General features: G+C 36.8%; 1 protein-coding gene across 1 annotated transcript in view; it reads left to right on the top strand.

Annotated features, from left to right (window-relative positions):
* Window positions 1-21,462, top strand: part of MALRD1 (MAM and LDL receptor class A domain containing 1) — a 257,882-nt gene that overhangs the window by 38,972 nt on the left and 197,448 nt on the right. The window contains exons 10-14 of the mRNA XM_065627902.1: window positions 2,506-2,652; window positions 5,627-5,736; window positions 11,078-11,245; window positions 11,897-12,017; window positions 21,237-21,389. Of these exons, the coding sequence (XP_065483974.1) occupies window positions 2,506-2,652; window positions 5,627-5,736; window positions 11,078-11,245; window positions 11,897-12,017; window positions 21,237-21,389 (699 nt within the window). The remainder of the gene's footprint in view (window positions 1-2,505; window positions 2,653-5,626; window positions 5,737-11,077; window positions 11,246-11,896; window positions 12,018-21,236; window positions 21,390-21,462) is intronic.

The following is a 21,462-nucleotide window of genomic DNA, read 5'->3' as shown; positions in this document are numbered from 1 at the left end:
TGAGAAACTGTCTCATTTGAGTTTTAGCCAAAGCAAAGATTTTTTTTCAAGCTTGATTAAACATTTACAAGAACCCCTTAAGTTTTCAAAATTAATTATGGATGAAATTTAAGTGAAACTCTGAACTCCACAACTGGGTTTCACTCACATTTATAGCCTATTTGCTCCCTAACGTATTTATGCTTTTAAAAATAAAGTATCACTTCCATAAACTACATATAGTAGAACACTTGGGCTTGGTAAGTGGCTCAGGGCCATTGTCTCTGCATGATTGGATGTTTTTATAGGGCTTATAATTTTAAAAGCATAGTTGCGATATTAAAAAAAAAATAGCAGCATCTAAAATGTGTTCAACATTATCACATTTAGTGAACTGGAGCAGCACTTTTTTATTCTTCCCCCACTTCCCCCCAAAGAAAACCCAACCCACCAACCACCCAAAAAACCCAACAAAAGCCACACCAAAACAAAACCAAAACAAACCACCAAAGCCACCCAAAACCAGAAAAACCCAAACACCATGAATGTTTTTTCTACCTTTATAATTGTGTTCAGACTTTAATAAAATTTGAAAAAAAATGACTGTGCAAAATAATTTTATTTGGAATTATGTCTTTTTGTATGTGCCTTTTTTTTTTCTTTTCCTACTGCTCGTATATTCAACCTAAAGGATGATGTTTATACATTTCTTTCTAATTCCATAGCATTAGAAGAAATTATACTAGTGGCTACCAATGTAAGAAATTATGATTTCACCAGACTTCTCTCTTTCCTGTTGAGCATCAAGGGCAGTGATGGACTCTGTCTGACCATAGCCTGCTGCTTCGCCAGTTCTTTTAGTGTATGGTTTGCAAATGTAGCCTCAATAGTCAGCTTTTCACTTTGAGCCAGTGAAAAAACCTGAGCCTGGTATTGAGCCACATTAGATGACAACAAATCTGGTGTCATCAGTACATGAAAGATATTGTTCTTTATATTGTGATACCAGTTCTTATTGTGGTTCTAAGTAGCTTTGTTTAAATAAAAATAAAAATTAAAAAAAAAATTCCTAAGCTAGGTACCTTATTGAGCTGTAAAATATTAGTCATTAGTATCACCTTGATTTCTCTTTCATATCTAAACCATTATTTCAATTTTCACCAGCCATTTTCCTTCCAGGAACAGGTTTTTGATTGCTTAGTTTACAATACAGTTAGTTCTTAGTCTCTATGTAGTCATTTATTGATGTCTTTTTGGATATTACTATGCAGTCACTGCAGTCAGCTTCTTACAAGAAAACCTTTTGCAGAGTTTAGGGAGGACAGAGGAAAGAGATGTTTAAGCAAAGAATGTTTGCTTTTTGGTGTCACATTGGTTCTCTCAAGACTGCTTAGCTAAGGAAAGCACAATGCCTGGGCATAGCATTAATTATCATACAGTGAAACATCTTAGTCTTGGATATCAATTTGCATATTCTACCTTAATGTATTAGGAATTGAAGTCTAATTAGCAAGATACCTTGTCAAAAGCATGAGAATTCTTTAAAGAAGTTAAACAAGTTTCACGTTTAACTAAAATATTGCACTAAACAGAAAAGCATGCTCCATTGAATTTTAATGTATATAGTAAATCCAGATAAAATATACTGATATTTGTGATTTATTTTGTACCTTAGGATTTAAGTGCTTAAATAATGGCTTCACTAGTGAAGACCTTCACTATGGAGCTTTACTACCATGGTGCTTCAATAAAGATGCATTTAATTTTATAATCATGCCTGAGGCTGATATGGTAGGATGAGTATGCCGTGAAGTCTGGAAAGTGCCAAGTGTAGTTCAAAAGCAATTTTTACAATTGCAATAAGTGACTCAAAGAGTTACGTGTGGCACTTTGAGAAGCTGTTCTGGACTAGGAAAGAAAACTCTCAGATTATACTATTTTCTTGTCAAAATAATTGATTTCTCTGAAGAAATGAAACACTGTGAGAGATTTTTATACAGTTTAGGTTGGTCTAATTCATACCAACTGAGAAAACGGTATTTTACTTTATAATAAAAATTTCTAGGAGACCTAAATGATTCATAAATTTAAATCTCAATTTCAAAAATAAAGTGGAAGCTTCATTTATCTTTACTTGGAGCATATTTAAAGCACTAAATACATTTGATTTTTTCCCACATAGTCATAATTAAATTTCTAATTAAATTAATCTTTAAAAAAAATTACTTCCGTAATCTACCAGCAGCCTATATACAGGCCTCATCTTTAATACAATATAGTGTATTCTCTCACAGATGGTTTACTTTGCTCTTCCGAGTTTCATTGAGAAGGGCCAGCCTGATCTGTTACTGGTATTCTGGAACTTTTTGTCTGTCTGAATAATCTGGATTTCAGTGAAACATACCAGTGCTTCTTGAAGACTTGTTCTTGAAGAACATTCAAATACAAAATAGCCATAGGTCTGGCATTAAAGTGTTGCGTTTAGTTCAGCTTAATGATCTCTTATTGTTGTTCTTATTCCAACAGCTAATTACACTATATGTGATTTTGAGACTGACCTCTGTGGATGGAAGCCACTAAGCATAGGTGATGCCAACTGGAACGTAATGAAAGAGCAGCCTCCTCCTGACAGGAGGCTCCCTGGCAGAGGTCGTACAACTGATACTGGACGTGGTGAGATTTCCATTTATGTATTTATTTATTTATTTATTTATTTATTTATTATTTGTTTATTTTCCTTCTGTGGTGAGTAGTTGTACTTGTAAATGGTGACAGACTGACCATAAAAACTGATTTGAAAGGGATGCTACATAGTATGTATACAACATAGTTAAAGTGTTACAGAAAGCCAGCCTTCCAGGGATGCTCTTTCTTAGGCTTCATTTGGTTACTATGCCTCTGAGGTACGAGACTTGGTGCAACTATTATTTCTTTGAGATACTGACCTTTGAACTGGCATAGATAACTTTGTTAGCTTATATCATAAGCATTTTTGTACTCAATATTCACACAAGGGCCATTCTTGAAAATATTATTTGGACAAAAAAATACTGTACCTTTTTGCAGAGTACAGATAAATCAATCAGTTTAGTATAGGAAAAATAGAGTGAGTGTAATATCCTTTGAGGAGTAGTTCTTCCTTCAGCCCATAGTTGCTATACAGTGCATTCATTGATTTCCAGTGGTAGGGTGTTTTAAAGTATTTTTCCAAAGTGAAAATGTTACTACAGAATACTGTATAAAACTAAAACTGCCTAGTGTGTTTGTCACTGTAAAATAATATTGACAAATATTCTGTCACTTTAATTTTATTAGAACGTATCTGTTACACTATTCCCAGTGGAAATTAGACTACTTTAAAATCTGGGTTACTGTCTAATATCCCTTAAAGTTAAATTTTTTAAATGATGTATATTATCTTACAGGCAGACCTCCACATGTTAAAGGAATGTGAAAAATTAAGTATTCCACCTTGAGAATTCAAAAATAGAGAAATTCTATGATTAAAATTTACCTGAGCAAAACCTAGTGGGGCACGAGTATGTGTGCGCATGCTATATAGTAACTCTAACTGCACAGTCAAATATCCTTTTTTCCACTGGTCCCCAAGTGATGTGCAACAAAGTTACCATTCACTTTTTCAGCAGTTATTTGATATTTCATTTTGTTGTCTCTCTAGAGTGGCACTGGATCTGCATTACTGCGTTTTTTGCAAACATTACAGTGTCACAGCTTCTGAACGCTCACAGCTCCAGAGAAGGGTAATGCTATGACTGTGTCTTTCCCACGTAGGTTATTCTAGGTGCTGCTGAGATCTGAGGTATAATATGGCCATAATGAAGGCTGCTGGTAGAAACATCTGCTCTGCATCCTAAGCAGCATGTTAAATTATCCCATATGGAACTATGTGCTGCTGCACTTCAGCTGCTTTGATACCTGAATCAATACAAGTTAGGTTCACGTTTTTATATGTTGCTGCAGGTTGAAGCCTCTCCATCAAGTGGACCTTGAGGTTCCCATGTAGCATCTCTCAAGCCCAGTAATACTGCATTCCCCATATAAGTTAGTGCAAAGGTGTTTCTGATGTGTTTTTTTACCCATTTAGCATTGTGGCTGCTTCAACCACATCACTGCTTTAAAATTAGACTCCCAGAATTTCAGCAAGTTTTTGCCAACATTAAATCAAGGTCCTTTAGGTTGCAACAGTTGCTTATGATACTGCGCAGTGTTCGTCTGTCTTCTCACCTGGAGAGGGCAGCAGCAAATTTTGATTAATGAAGATGTGAACAAGGCTACTGTAGCGCCTCATCTGCAAATTAAAAGAGGATCCTTTGAAGTACTCTTGCATTCCAAAGAGAGGAGCTGCCTTCGCGCTGTGGAGCGCAGCACGTCCGTTTGCACAAGGAGCTGTAACGGTCACCTCTTTGTGCCAGCCTGGCTAAAGTGATGGGATTATTCATGTGGGGCTGGACCTAACCCTCTGCTTCATTATGTATCCATGGGAAATAAATGGCTAAGGAGTATGACTGTGGCAGCACAATAGCTGATTTTCCAAGATGTAAGGCAATATGTGTAATATCAACGCGCAAACAAGACTGAGCCTTTAGTGTTGTTTTGCATAGACTTTCATGAAAAAGTCTCAGTATTCAGTGAAGGCAGCACTGACGGCATTCAAAATATGCTGCTTTAGGGCCCCTTGAAGATGTTTATCCTTCCCTACCTTTGTCTGAAGCACATCTGCTGCAGTTCAAATCCAAAGGCAGTTCGTTTGCCAGAGTTCAGATTAGATCTTTAATTAAGCTTTCATCCCCACTAGCACAGGCAACAATGTGAAGTCTGTGGACCCCATGAGAAAATATAGCTTATTCCATTGGCTCCCATGGTCTGCAATATTGTTAGCACGCTTAAAACTGGCTGGGCTGCACTGAGGTTGAATACTGTACCCTAAAGGAAATTTATTTTTGTTCTAAATTCTGTTTGAAACATTATTTAAGCCAATTAAAATGTGTCTTTTAGGGATCCCAGCTGAGGTCTATGCTGTTTGATCTCCAGGGTGCTCTGTGTTGCAGCTCCTGCAATACACTCTCCTCTGCCTGTGCAGGGAGCAGAAGGGCACTCTGCGAAGGTGATGGGAAGTAGTTATAGTGTTTGGAGGATGAAGGTCTTAAGGTTTTTGCCTAAAGAAGGCAGATAAAAAAATACTTCTAATAGGCCTGCATAGTAAAGCACTCACAGAAGCAGCATCTGAATATATTTTGTGGTGCTCTGTATTTACTCACTCAGGTTGAAGTTCTTGTAGGCAGCAAGAAAAGGTCTTTTTAGCAGTGGCTGCGCAGATACCTCTTTTTCCTTTCCTCACTTTCCTTGTCTTTGGACTCAGTTGTGTTAATTTTACTGTGGAGGAAAGAGGGAGGAATATTTAGCAATTATATTTTGTCTTTGCCTACATAGATGCTGGTTGTCACAGCCTGTCAAAACACCCTCCTCATTATCCACAGAGGCTGAACTGACAGCAAAGTTGTTTCATTTGTTTACATTTATGAATAAGTTTTATGTGCCTCACAGAGCACATAGTTAACTCTCTAAGGTAGCTGTTTGCCATTGGAGCATGATATATTTCTCATTTTTCTTTGATTTTTGTTTACAGGAGCATTCATTTACTTCAGTGGATCACATCAGATGAACACAAAGATGTCCATGTCTCATCTGGGGAGCCCTCTCCTTGTCAAGCTGTCCTCTGGACTTTCTTGCTGTCAGGTAACAGTCTGATATTAACTGTCCCTGCCTTTGTAAGCTATCACTCACCTGATGTGCAGATATGGTATTTTTCATGCTGTAAGTGTTGCCGCAGAAAAACTGGCTCAATTTCAGTACCATAGAAGGAGTTACAGACTAATTCTTTGGGAGGAGGGAGATGCAGCAGGCTTCTTACTGCTTTACTACCAAATTGTTATGTCTGATTATTATGCACAGAACCATAGAATCACAGAGTAGTTTGTGTTGGAAGGGACCTTCAAAGGCCGTCTAGTCCAACCCCCCTGCAATGAGCAGGCACATCTTCAACTAGATCAGGTTTGTCAGAGCCCCGTCCAGCCCGGCCTGGAATGTCTCCAGGGATGGGACATCTACCACCTCTCAGGGCAGTTCCAGCATTTTACCACCCTCATTGTAAAAAAACTTTTCCTTGTATTTAGCCTGAATCTCCCCTGCTTTAGTTAAAAACCATTACTCCTTGTTCTATCATAACAGACCCTGATAAAAAGTCTGTCCTCATCTTTCCTGTAGACCCCTTTTAAGCACTGAAAGGCTGTAATAAGGTCTCCCCGGAACCTTCTCTTCCCCAGGCTTTTCTTTCTAAAGCATCCACCAGGTGACTCAGGCTTAAGTGTGCTTCAGGTTTTTGTATGCTGTGACAAACACAGCTGGACAGCAATATCAGGGCCATATCAACTCACAGCCTGCCTTTCGAGCAAAAGCTGGTAAAGAGTCACACTGTTGTCTGCAGGCAGGAAAGTCTCGCACATCCAACATCCCATAACAGGAGACCTGTGGTCTGAAGTCACGATGTACATTAACTATGTTGGTGTGACCTGAGAGAGTTAGCTACCATGCTCTAGACATACTAAATTTCAACTGATGGTTTCAGGAGGATGCAGTACTTCAGAGTTTACTTTGAAGTGGGTTTTTTTGGTCAAATATCTTGTGGACAAAAGGAATGGAAAAGAAACCAGCCAGGATGCTGTTTGATGTGAGAAACTAGAAAAGGTACCTGGAGAAAATGTGTCAGGAGGGATAAAAAATGGAAAAATTTTAGATGGAAAATGAAAATACAGTTTTATAATGAGGATGTTGGAATTGTCAACAAAATATGTATGAAGACAGATACTAAATGTATATATTATTAAAGAACATAATGCAGAAAACATTCCCAACTGTATTTTTTTATCCTTTTGGCCACTGAATAAAATGAAGAGATGCTGCACAATTTTATAAGGTTTTTTTGTTTCCTATTCTGTAACTTTTCATAGCTTATGCCATGTTGGGGAGTAGCTAAGTTGTGTAAATTATGGTGCTATATTTTTTCTGCTGCTGCATAATGCCTCCTGATTTAAGAAGTCACACAAAAGAAAAGGAAATAAAGGAAAAGCTTGCCAAAATAATTTTATTGTGTTCCATTACAAAGACAGTCTTTAGAGAAACAAAATAAAATTCAGACTGGTTGCTTAATTTTTCAGACTCTATGTAGAATAGAAACTGTAATTTCACTTAGAGGAAACTTTTTTAAAAAATAAAAATGTCAGTAAACAATGTGCGGTACTTGTAAGACCCAACAAGTAGCAGATGTTTATTCCAGCAGAACCTAGGCTTCTTAGGTTTTTTCTAGTGTAAGGGACCCGAAAGGCTCAGATAAATTTCTTTTACTTGAGACTGTAGCTGACTTCCACTGGGCACATCAATGAGTTACTAGAGGACAGCTGAGTGGTTGCAGCTTGCAGCTGTGGAGTAAAAGCTTCTTAAATAATTTAAGAACAGAACCCAGCTGTCATTTGATGCACTGTCTCAGTTGTGAATCTTCACATGGCTCTTAGTGTTGTAAAGAATTAGAAATAAAATAGATGCAGAATGAAATCAAGCAAAATGCTGCTGCAGGGAACATGGAAGGCCTCTCAGCATCCCATCAACATCCTGCATGTTGCATTATTCCTGGGATACCAGCAGCCTTTGTACGCTCAGTGCATTTGTTCAGGAAGTTTCAAATCTCTTTTGTAGACTTTGATACTGAGTAGATAAGCACCCTTCAGGTTCAGATTAACTTATTTTAGAACTCCTAAAGGCAAACTGGGCACAACTGGTATGTGAATCAATGAATCATTCTAGTTAGATCTATTGCAGAGTTTGATCTGCAGTCAAAATAAATACAAATGCAGCAGGGACGCACATACATTTCTCTAGTTCAAAGTCAGAACAGAAACCATTTTACAGTATGTACATATTGAATGTATTTAAAATTCCCAGATTCAAGAAAAACTAGGGCAAGTTCTTATCCAGCTATACGTGTATGAAAAGAGCTTGTTTCTGAAGACTGGAAGCCTGGCTTTCTGCCACATTTTCACTGCAGACTTTTATTTCTGGGAAAGAGAAAGTAGTATGGGTTGCTCATTAGGATGTGTATTGGTGTGTTATGCTCTCTGCGTATAAATGTGAGATGTTGCCCTCTGTTGGATGTCCCACTGAGACGATAAAAGGATCTACATAAAGAGATCTATGTTTATTAATAGCTTTACAAGTTCTCTGGCTCCCGTTGTTTAAAAAAAAAAAAAAAAAAAGAAAGAAAGAAAATTGGAGTTGAGGGATAACAGTTTTATATTGTGCCTTACTGGGTAACTGAAGCTTAGAATTAACTTCTTTCTGCAGCTTCTCGTAGCTGAGTCTTTTCTGTAGATGTCAGCTAAGAAACATCTTCATTTAGCTCAAGGTTTTGGAGTTGTAGAAGCAAATTTCTAGTTCTAGCTCTGTTTATGACTCGTTAATAGACTCAGAAGTCATTGTAAAGAGGGATGGTAATTTTATTTCTTATGCAATGAAAACACAGATTTGTTTAAAAGGCTGTTTTATAGATATAAATCTTACATCTAGGTTGTTTAGGGTACAGTTCTTCAAACAGCTGATTTTGAAAAGTGCTTGTATACCTGCTGCCTTGTATCCCTTAAACTTTCTGGTGGGGAAAAATGTTACATGAAAGTATTTCAATTTATTAATAAATCTTGAGGTTATGTTATATAATACAGTGTTTAGCGAGTGGGAAGAAAAAGGGACACTACGAGAAATTGAGAGAGCAAGTTCACTACCCATGAAGCCAGGGAACATTAAAATGTGAGTTGTAACAAAGACCTACCTTGCCCTACGTAACACAAGCAAAAAGAAACTCTTCCTTCATACATAGCGATGTTTCATCTTTGGTGTATTTGCCAATTTTATGGATTAAATTCAGAGCCAGAAGTGAAAAGTAGTGAATCCATATGCATGATGATTTTATTAGTCAATGATTTGAAAGTAAGGCGTTCTCAAATTCATCAGTCCTGTTCTTCCTCTTCTTTGGCACGCCAAGGGTCTATACTTTTAACGGCAATACTAAAGTGATAATTTATTGAAGAAAAGACTCCTCTCAGGGTCTGGTTACTCGTAAACTACTACTTCCCTTAAGAAAAAAAAAAAAATCTCCTGGGGACAAATGAGGAGAGGTGTGGAAGGGGACGTTGTCTGGGACACAGCTGGAGATGTGCCCACATGAGGAGGTGGTCCATGCTCAGTAGGTATGGCTCTGAGAGGACTGCACCTGTGGATGACCCATGCTGGGACTGGGACACCCCCAAGGAACCGTGGCCATGGGTGACATGCTGGTGTGGCTGATAACTCAGAGGGACTATGGCCTGAGCTGAAGCAGGGGAAGAAGAGTAAGAAGCAATGAGCAGAGGAGGGCAACATAGAGGGAGCACCAGAAAGAAACCATTACTCACATGCCCAACCTCTTGTTCCACCTCTTGCCTCACCAAAGCAATTGGGCCAGACTGAGTGTAACCTGCAGCAAAAATTAGGGAAGTTAAGGTTAGGAAGGCAGCAGGCTAAGTGTTTGATATAAACTGGCCTGGGGAAGTGGGGGGAAAAGTGTTTGCTCGAGTTTGTGTTTAAGTGTGTTTTTATGAGTGTGGTGGTGGTTGGTTTTTGTTTGTTTGTTTGTTTGGGTTTTTTGGGGGGGGGGTTGTTTGCGTGGAGTTTTTTTGGCGTTGTTTTTTTTTTTTTTTTTCCTCAGTAGAACAAACAGTGATTAGAAGTTTATGCTAATTCACAATAAATTAAATTGACTGAAAATTATGTCGCCACTCTGAGGCTGATTTGCCTGTTACAGTCCCTAATATAATGCTTTTCCATGATCTGTAGAACCTATTGTGTCGGCTGTCTTGCTCAAATAAAAGATTTGAATTGTTTCATGTCTAACTGAAAAGTTGGCTAACACATACATCTGTGTTTGTCCTGAGGTTAAAGATGAGTTTTCTCTTATTTGTTATTGTCTTGCAGAAAAATACATATGTTTCGTTTGGTTATTAGCCAAAATTGGCCTGTATTCTTTAACTCTGTTTAAAAGATTATATAATACGAAAAAATAAAAGGAAACTTTCTCTCTGTAATGTGGTGATCCAAGATTCACAGTGTAAGATCATATAAAGATGTGCAGACAACTGAGTGGGAAGAGCTATTTTTACAGTTCTTGTTTTGCCTTCATGAAGATTCAAGTATTATTAAGGATCTTGCAGAGAAGTAAAGAGTCTGCAGTTGAAGAAATTTTAGTCTTTCACTATGTGAAGAAGGAGGAAAGACTCAGGGAGAAGGAAAAAAAAAGTGTTTGAAAATCTTGTTTCTTCCCTGAAGTTCTCAGCTGATTTTTTGTCTGTGTAGTATTTATATTAAAAAAAAATTAAATGCATTAGGTTTACTCTATATTGCCAGTTGAGGTATAATGGACTGGGATTCTCACTGTTTTCTGATCTTTTCTGCTTGGCAAACAGGTTTTTCTAGCCTCATCCTCCTGCAGTCATATTTTTTTCTTCCTATATGTTGGTCAGTTAACTTGTTTCAGGAGATCAATAGGTTATTTTAAGCATCTGTCTTCAGATAATTTTCATATGTGTTGATTTTGGCAAAAGACGATCATAAGGTTTCTTTCATATAAGTACCTTGACTGTTGCTTTTCTAAAATTAAAATATTTATGAAGCTGTCCTATATTCATCATTTGGGAAGAAAAATAATCTTTGAGATTACTAAACTAAAAAAAGTTAAGGGGGGTCATATCAGCTAGTCTGCATCAGTTGATACGCATGAGTTAAAAGTAAGTTTTAAAAATTAGCTTTACTTTTAATCTTGGTTTTATCTTTGGTTGTAATACTGCTCCTCAGCATGCCATAGTTTCACATATGTCTTTTATGCCCAGGCTGTTTTGAGACCTGTCATGTCATTCTACATTACAGTGTACATATATGAGATGGTACTGAATGTACTGCAGATCAGTGATGTGTGTTTCATTAAAAACTCTTTCAACAGGTAAGGTTTTGGTACCGGTTATCTCAGGATTCACAGCTTTCTGTCTTTAAGAGAACTGTGTTGGATGGAAGTTTGGAAAAATTACATGACATTTCAGGATTGCCTGAGATGCAGTGGACAAAAGTGAATATACCTGTAGTAAGTGCAGCTGAGGACTTACCTTTTCAGGTAATTAGAAATTACATTTACATTGCTTTCAAAAAGTTGCTCTCATATGGCCTTTAGAACTAATTTTCTTTCATTATAAATATAAAAAGAGAACTTATTTAATGCTCATATAAAAAGAATTTCGTTCAGCTTTTTCAATAGAAGTGCCTGTCAAAGAACACTGCCATTGTTTCAGTATTGTATGCATTAGAATCACCTTTTTGTAATAAAAGTCAAGTAGCACCACATGTTGTTGTCTTCCCAAAGCATAATATACATGAAAATAATTAAATGGTGGTGTAAACCATCACATTTGGTAACCCTGAATAGCTGATTTTAAAAGGTGTGTCACTTTTAATGGTTCCAGCAGGAAGATGATTCATTCAAGTAGTGATGACTTTTACCAGTTCAGATTGCAGCAAGGTCACCTGGGTTGCGCAACTTCACATAAGTGAAGTTAGTTATGACTTTGACAGTTGAGGAGTGAATTTCCAACTTTGATCGAATCTTGATGACAGTTTTTGCTGTCTAGTATTTCGAGTTGCTCGTAGACAGTATTTACTTCCTGAGTAGATGGAGTAAATTATAAAGGAATATATATATACACACACATGTGTGCGTCTTTTTATCATGCCACCTTTAATGAACTAATTTATTTATTTGACTTTACAGATTATTTTACAAGCTACCATTCTTACAACAAATGCTACTGTTGCTGTTGATGACATTAGTATAACAAAGGAATGTGGAGTCGTGAATAAACCACTTCCAGGTATCAGTCAGAAAAGTGAAGGTAAGTTCTGTGGTTTTCAGTACATTTTTCCCAATGCCTGTTATGCGTGACTGTGATTAGACTGACAACTTCAGGGGACACCTGTAAGAATGTAGGGGATGATCTGAGGAAAAAGTCCATCTGCTGTAAGCCACCATCTCTAATGAGAAACCTGGTCTTGTGTTATGCACTGGCTGCTATAAGTAATTTGCACTAGTTCTGGGAAGTAAACTGTGGTGGGAGTTTTTAGATACTGCTTACTATGTAGTACCTGCCCACATTCACACTTGGATGCAGAGACAGAAGCAAAGCACCGTACATCTTTTACTGAATGCCACCGCATTATATTTAGGGCAAGAGGGTGCGCCCATAATTACTGACAAATACCTAACAAACAGTAAGCTCCCACCAAACTTGTCTGTTTACTTGCACTCGGTAATCCTGAAGTGCAAACGGAAACATAAAATAACTGTAACCTTCTGACTACTGTTTCTGGTCCTCTTGGCTATTAATGACTTTTCTGAAATGGCATGGACACATATGTATCCAGTGGTAATACTGATGGGTTATACCCAGCAGATATCTGAATTTTTTCTTCACTGGAAAATTTAAAGGCATGATAGAAAACTTCAGGGTTGTGTTTTTAAGACTTCTCTGATCCCTGTTACAGTCTGATTGATGGTAGCTAGTTATTTGAAGAAACATTAATTTTCTTCAATTATTTTCCCCTACAACTCCCCTATGTACCCATCAGTCACAAGGATATTATTTTCAGAAGGGAGTCCTTTGTGTAAAAAAAGTTCTGTCTGGATAGCAGTATGAGTATCTAATTAGTTAAATTAAACAAAAAAGCTGAAAAGTATGTTGTTCTTCTCAGTTGCTACTTTTCCAGAAATCCAGTGAAGTAAAACCAGTACTCGTTGGCTTTTTTCCCCTCATTCATTGAAATCTGAAGTGTTTTCTAATGTGTAGTTTGAGGTGCAAGCTAGTAGTGCTACATCAAACTTTTGGCTTCCTGGAACTTTCATTGTGAGCTGAATGCAGAGAAACCACCATTACAGCAGAAAGCTTTTGTGACAACTGCTCCTGACTGTGGGGCAAACAGCAGGCTGCTGTACACAGCACCTCGCCCCCCAGTTGCAGCCCGCCCCTTTAACTACAAGGGGATTTTGATAATTTTTCACACAAATGTTTGGATATTGTGGAGAATAATATATAGTATAAGAGTATCAGACGTAAATATCAGCTGTGTTTCTTATCAGTTGTGATATAATCTGGCTCACTCCATAGGTGATACTACGTTCCGGATACCGTGTGCATTACTATATTCGAAGACAGAATTGTATCTTAGAATTTTATATATATGTGTGTGTTTTTACTTATATTTTCTTTTCTGATTTTTAAGGGAAAACAGAATTTGCTGATGCTAATTCTTCATCTTTTTACTGTCCACTGGAGCATTTTTCATGTGGGAATGGACAATGTATTTCATTTGACAAATTATGTGATTTTACACTTGACTGTTCAAATAACCGTGATGAAGCCATGTGCCGTAAGTGAAGATTTAAAAAATCTACATTATTAGGCTCCTATGACTACATTTTTTGTCCTGTTTGCCAGGCTTTCATGACTTCAGAAATGTCATAATTTAATTAAAAGCAAAAGTTCTTGAGAAATAGTAATTTCATTTTGATTCTATTCTGATGTCCCCCCTTTTTATATTCTGTAGCAACTATTTCCCTCTTAGCATCAAAACCAGAAAAAAAGGTCTTTGATTAATTATTTAGTAGAAAGAATTACTTAAAATATTTTATTTTACAACTCTTAACATGCTAAATATCAGGTACAGTGTTATACTGAATAAAGTCTTAATCTGTAAGATATTAGAAGCTGATTGTAAAGCCATTGTAAAATAAACCAAACAAAACTCATGCACACATTCTTGCACATGTGTTCTCACACATACAAAATTAAGCTAAAAAAAAAAGAGAGGAAAATATGTTGCACTTGTACAAATTGTAGCACCACAGAACTACAGCTGAACTGTGTGAGATACCTTTTCTGAAAGTGTAGATGGTCTTGCAATTAGGCCTGAGAAACAGTGAGAGAGAAAATGTTAAAAATGCAGTGGTCACAGACTTGTGTTCAAATTGTGTGTTTTGTATACTTGATTTTGATGTGAACATACCACTGATAAAGAAAGCATCTGTGCACAGACATGGTCACAGATACAGTTTAGATTGTGTCAACATTTTCTGTTTGGATGCGCTGTGACTCCTGTCTGGGCCATGTGCCCTGGTTTACTGTGCATGGAAGCTAAGATACAGAGGCATGTAGAGGGAGGTGATGCATCGTGGAGTCCCTCTGCAATGTACAGTCGGGAAGGAGCTTGCAAATATTCTGGGGCCTCTAATATGTAGCTAAAAAAAAAAAAATCTTTTAGATGCGTTCAATTACTTGCTCTGCATAAGGAATTGTTATACTTTCAATCTTTGAAAATGAATGTCTTTTTCATTGAAATGTGCTATAGAAGCCATGATGCATTTTCAAAGCTAGCTGCCATGAGCAATATTGAGTATATTTCCTTTTTTTAGTTTAAATAGAAGATGATGGCTTCTAGCATTCCCACAAGTAACAGAAATATGGTAGACAAGATATTTATAGTATATTCTGACTGTGCTATGTTATGCATCATGAAGACTAAACTTCTTCACAGGTGCTAACACAATCCAAAGTCCATGTTTATATTTTATAGTTTGTATTAGGAAATTTCAGAGGTGTTGCTCAGATAAACAAAAGTCTATTTAACTTCCAGCAGATAAAAAAAATAATGACAGCTTCCATTAGTATTCATGCAATTTCTCTACACTTTCAGCATCCAGTCTTTCTTGGCTAAAGCACTGGTGTGCAGTGTTTTAGTTATTTAGAATGTTTTGTATCCCAACTATACAGAACTTGAAGTTAGGAAACTGAGTACTCTTTTATTAGGTAAGTTTTTGATTAGCTAAAACCAGAAATAACTATTAAAGGTTCCCTAGGCAGAATATCTTTCCTCTTATGGGACAGACGGAAGATAGGGGAAAAATTCTGCTGTTACCATAGAATAGTTGAGGTTGGCAGGGACCTCTGAAGATCATCCAGTTTACCCCTCTGCTCAAAGTAGGGTACACTGAAGCAGGATGCCCAGGACCTTACACAGTTGGGTTCTGAATATCTCTGAGGATCGAGGCTATGCAGCTACTCAGGGCAACCTGTTCCAGTGTTAGATCATCCTTACAGTGCAACAACAAGTGCCTTTATCTTCTGCTCATTTTGCTGGACCCCACTGAGAAGAGGTTTACTGCTTTACTCCCTCCCTGCTCAAATTACTCATATTTAAACTCTTATTGCACTCTTTTGCATTTTTATTCACTTCATGGTTTTTGTACTTTTCTTCAAAATGTGCCTACACATCCCATGTAGTATTGGGTTTTGACAATCTGGATTGCTCTCTTATTATACTTCTTACATTCAAGTACTGGGATTTTGTTCTCTGACAATATAATAACACTTTCAAATCAATAGTCTAATTAAAAACATTCTAAACAAATTTAGTGGCATGCAGTATCTCTTTCCCTGCTCTGGGATGAGAGTTAACTGGTAACTTTTAATCAAGAATACTGACAAGGATTGTGTTCACTGCAAATATGATAATTTATATTTCAAAACACCCTTTGAGGTTTTCAGCCTATATTTCCATTTTGACATTGTATCTAAAAGTGAAGACAAATGTCCAGTTAAGTGTCCTAGATATCCTTCATCGCAAGCTTCCCGTATGGCAATGTCTTTTCTTTTTCTCTAATTATATGACTGAAGACAATTTTGTTGCACCTGTCTCACTTGTCCAGACTATACATGAACAATTCTATGCTAAAGGTTAAACTATAGAGTTGTTATAAGTATATTTATGGTGATCTTTGCTCAAAATACATTGCTTACTTATAAATCATTGTCATACTGCTGAGATGGCTCAGTGTGTGTTACCGCTGCTGCTTGTAGTGTGGGAAACAGAATGTAGGTACACAAAAGTCTCTGCAAGTATTTCGGCACGTTGAGTGTTGCCAAGCAATAAATTTACCTTTCACCATGTTAGTCTGGTAGCCTACGGCACTAAAATATCTCTTATTACTTCCATAAATGGTATTTCACCATCTTCGTGTTTACTTCTTTTTTAATAACCATCACAGTATTCTAGTCATGACAGGATGGCAGAAATGTGATGAAACCACTGTTAAATCCATCCTTGTACCATTACTTTCTACATTTTATTATATAAATTTATGCAATTGGAGGTAAATATTACACTTTTCTCAGTCACTTTTCCTAATTTCTTCACTTGGCTAAGCACAGATGTTTTGTTGACTTTACCACCTACAACTACCTTGTTCCTTTCATCAATATTGACACTTTTTTTCCATGATGTTCCATCTGCTGGTAATTGTATGCTCCTTAACCTTGTTAATTTAAGTTTTTCATCTCAGTATGAGAAGCAGGCAAGGATATTACATGGACTTAAAAGATCTTTCTAAATATTTTTCATTGAAATCTTTCTATCTTATATTCCAGTGAGATGATTTACTTGGATGCTTGGGTCCACCAAGTACACTAAACAAGCAGAGCCTCCATGCAATTTGCTTGTCTCACAGGATCATCTCTTGAGTCATCTCTTGATTTTTATTCTCTCTCAAATGAGTACTTTCTGTCAGGACTGGAAGAATTCACTCAAAATCTTCAATTCTCAGAGTGTCTTTCTTATTTCAGTGTAGGTTTCCCACTTCTTGGAGGACATGATCTTTCTTACTTCTCTTCATATACAGGATGGTCAGTAAATTTGTTTGTTCCACTGACATCCTCTTTGGTCTTAGGTCCACATTTATGTTGTTGATCCTGACACATGATGACATTATTCTTTCTTCCAGGTTCCTAGTTGCATTTTACAAAAATACATGTCCTGTTGAGAAAAGTAAAAAAAAAAAATATATATATATATATAAGCTATTAAATGTTCTCTTTCTTTAGTGCCACTGCTCCTGGCTATTAGTTCCCAGCTTTTCTTCTACAGCTGAACAATTTAGTATGGCTGTAAATCTATAACATATAACTTCCATGCATTAAAGCAGAAGAGAAAAACGACTGCCTTTATCAGGCATCAAATTTACAGCAGTGACCTAACATACATATCACATTATGTATTTGTGCTCTGGAAGATGAATGTACAGTATAATAAGTTCTATATCTTATGCATTTGGTGGAGTCTAAATGCCCACTTTTCCAACCTAAGAACCATGATGGTAGTGTAAGGAATAAGATCAGATTGGAAAGTAATCTGATAACATGAATGTGTTCCTGGTATTCTGTTTGACCTTTAGCAGTTCATTCCCCATACTTTCTTTTGTGGTTGTTTTTTGGTTGGTTGGTTTTGTTTATTTGTTGGTTTGTTTGTTTTTTTCCTGTCTATTTGTGGTGTGGATTATCAGAAACAAAATATGGTTTTATGTATAAAATACATATAAAATAATTTACATTTGGATAAAAAACAACACATACATATAATATTGTTTTGTATTTATGCCTTTATAAATGAGATATGCATTTCATGGTAATCTCTATGGCGTACAATCTAGTGTAGCATAAGCATGCTCAGGCTACTCTTAAATTAAGTAGTTCATAAACTGGATGTAATCTATATGTTAGTATAGAGTTTTAAGTAGCTTAAATTGACTCAGAAGGCAAATAAAGAGAATCATGCATGTGTTCCCTCTTAAAAACTACTTCTGTGGCATAATTGTTTACCTATAAGTACCATTGTGTTATTAATGTCTACCTTTATGTAAGTAACAATAATTTCCCTAGTATTGTAAGAAAAATTCCCCTTATTACCCATCACTAATCTCACCAAATCATAAAAACTCTGTTCTGCTTATAAGACAACTCTTCCAAAATTTCGTTTTTGGAGTCAAAATCTTGCATACCAAAATGTCTGTCTCATATGCTTGCTACTCCATTTCAACCAGACTTATCAGTTATTTTTAAAGGTGAGGGCAGGAACAACAGCCAGCTCACAGTGATGGACTCCAGTTCAAGGCGTGAAAAGGTTGTTAGCTTCTAAACTGAAGAAGAGTCCTGAGACTGAAATTGAAATGACAACTCCATTAGGACCAGTTTGTGGAAGCTAAATGGGGGAGAGGTGGGACTAAAGAGCCATCTACATTGAGAGGAAACAACCTTTGGCTGTGAAGAACGAGGAATGGCTGCAGAGGCTGCATTGCGTGAGCTTGCTGATGTGGGAGAGAAGTATACCCAGGGGAATGGAGGGAGCCAGGGCAGAAAGGACCCAGGCTGCTGTGTGGCAAGGATTGAGACCAGCTGGTCAAAAAGCCAGTGTCAGGAGGAGAACGATAATGAAAAATAAAAAGTTTGGTAAGAAGGAATAAACCAAGGGAAGAGTAGGAATGAGGAATACGGATGTGGAGCAGTGGTGCTTTGGAAGGGATCAGTAGAAATAGTGGCCGTAAGTAGCAGAGAATTGAGACTGTGTGAGAGGACCCAGAGCAAGAAGATGTCTGGGAAAAAGGCCAGGCAAAGAGACAAGGACTGGATGAGGAAAGGCAGTGAGGATTTCCAGCTTTCCAGTGAAAGCTGGACTGAGATGAGGGGTCAAAGAAGAGCGGTTGTGGAATAGGTAAAAGGGGCAATAGGCTGTGACAATGAAGACTGCTGAGGAAAGGGCAAGAACATTTTTCTGCTGGAGACCACACACACTTTCAGAATTTCTACAGAACCCTGAAGTCATGAATCTGACTTTTACACTCCTGCCAACACATGTCTATGTAATATTTTGGGGCAAAACCAGCATACCTTCTTGTATAGTTACTCCTATCTATTTTCTTGCAAATTATGCACTGTGCACCATGACGACAAATATTGCATGAAATCCAGTGGTAGAGAACTACAGGGTAAATAATAACATGGCCTGAATAATGACCATCAGATCTTATTTTTGTTTAGATCAATAAAAACAGGAACTTTTCCCTGCAGTTATGTAGAAGGAACATTCTAGTGGACTTAGCCAAGTACCCGACACTGTAAGGATGACAAAAAAATGTTTAAGAAAAACTAGCAATATATTCCTCAAACACATGAGGAGCAGAAAGCCTGGCAGAGTCTATAGGGCTGCTTGATGGTTAAAGAGAGCATGTAAGAAAACAAGAAATAAGGGAAAGGCAGAAATAAAGTACTAGGAGAGAAGGCAGATTAGTTTACATGTGTTAACTGTGAAAGAAACTACAGAGGGACCTAAACCTTAGGTTTTCTTTCTGGATACTTCAGAAAGTAGACTTTCTTTCTGGATACTTCAGTCTGAAACAGAAGTGCCAGTCAAAGAGGTCATGGAACAATTAGGTAATTGAAGTGTAGCATCAAGAACCAAGTGCATTTCCCCCAGGCTCCACCAGCTTGCTCTATTCTTGTATTTTTTCTAGATGTTAAATAGTTGGTTTAAGATTTAGTTGCAGGTGTCAGGGTTATTTTCTATCAATGTATTCATCTATGCTAAAGTTAAATGTATGGTCTGATGCATCCTTTCTTTTATGTTTTGTCTCTGTTAAAAGTTATAGAGGCAAGAAGTCTGGGCTCAGACTTAACAGTTTTATCTTGTTTAATTGCCTGTTTTTGTGTAACCATCTGTGTCCAAGGTTTGTCATGTTCTCTGTTGCTTTTCTCCAGGCAATATGAGACAGTGCCTTCTATCGAGCAAAAAGCAAATCAGAAATAACTCTCGATATTCCCTTATCATTGTGTTTGGCCAGTGGTTTCTTAGTAATTTCTATCATGCCTAGATCCTTGAATGTTTGTAAATAATTTAATCTTCATTTTATTTGATAAAAGCATCCTATAAAAATGTTATTCCTTCTTTTTTGTCACATTTGATGTACATAATTTTATCACTAACATTTCTGATGCACATATGCCATATGTATAGCAAACTCGTATTTTCCTTGGTCTTGTAAATGTTAATTTGCCTTCCATATTTGTAAAATGATTTTTTTTTAAGCAACACAAATAACTGTGCATTTCTGTGTGCTTTTCTTAACAATCCACAAAATCTTGTCTTTTTAGAATTCTTAACCAACAATAATACTAAGTTGCCTGGTTAATGATTTTTTCATTCTTTATAACAAATGATGTATAACTTAATGTGATACAGTTCTTAAAGAAGAATAGAAAGGAAAAAAAAGCCTTCATTTGATTCTGAAATGTATGTTTTCTATACCATAATGACATGGCCACTGAAAATTGTGATAAGACATTGCAAAATTAGAGTAGAATCCTGACAATCATGTCTGAATATTTGTTTACTTAATCTACATATATTAATAAATTATTGCTTAAAAATTCTTGAAATAATTTTCTTAATGTTTTCTGTTGAAAGTCTGTTATAATTACAGAACTCAAAAATATAATTTTGTGATTTAATGAGGATTTTTTTAAAGTGCAGAAGAGGGAAACCTTATATTTCTTCATTTTAACACAATAAATATTTGTTAAATTATATTCATTCATACATGGCACCCTTCCACTCCTTTCTTTCCTTTATTTTGTGTTATATATTTTTTCTAAAATATCACTGCTCTTTTAAATGAAGAATTGAAGAATGCAGCTGAATATGTTTTTCAAATCTTTTTAACTGCAGTAGTTTGTGTTTCAGAGTGTCTCAGTAATGCCTGGTATTTAATTTGGTCCCTATTATAACTAGAGAAGGGGTTTTGTTATCATTAGCATACTTGCTGGGATTCAGGAGATAAGGAATTGATTTCTAGCTCCAACACCGATTCCCTAAAACATCTTGCAGAAGGCTTGTTACTGCTTTGCATGCTCTGTGTTCCTCTTCTGTAACGTGAGGATGGTGAGCCTGTTGTCATTGCCTCCACACCTGCTTTGCATGCTTTGGCTGCGGTGCCTTTTGAGGGAAGGGCTTGTTTTACTGAATACATTGCACAAAACTATGGTTTGGTTTTTCCTGTGGGACTGCTGTTTTACCCAGCTGTTATGAAACTCATATTCTCCCATCTTGTACTCTGTCTCCACACCCCCTTTTCCTAGACTTCTTTCTAGATTATCAGTGACATATTCGAAACATTTTATTTCCTTTTCATACTGCAAACCTTCTTTAGTAAAGTAATGTCTCTTCCCCCATTTCAGCTGCCGTATGTGACTTTGAAAGAGATAGCTGTGGTTGGATTGAAACTGTGGGTGCAGCTGAATTTTACTGGGTGAGAAGTTCCAGTAGTGCCCTTGCCCCTGCTTTTCAGAAGCAAGCTCCTCTGCGGGATCACACCTACAACACATCTGAAGGTAAGACAAGCCAGGTCTAGAAGCAGAGAAGTGGCATAAATATACCTGTTCTTTAATCAGTTTTAAAATGGAG

Source organism: Caloenas nicobarica, chromosome 2, assembly GCF_036013445.1.
Source record: "Caloenas nicobarica isolate bCalNic1 chromosome 2, bCalNic1.hap1, whole genome shotgun sequence".
Lineage (NCBI taxonomy): Eukaryota > Metazoa > Chordata > Aves > Columbiformes > Columbidae > Caloenas > Caloenas nicobarica.
Note: the sequence above shows the minus strand (reverse complement) of the source record. Positions and strands in the feature narration are given on the sequence as shown.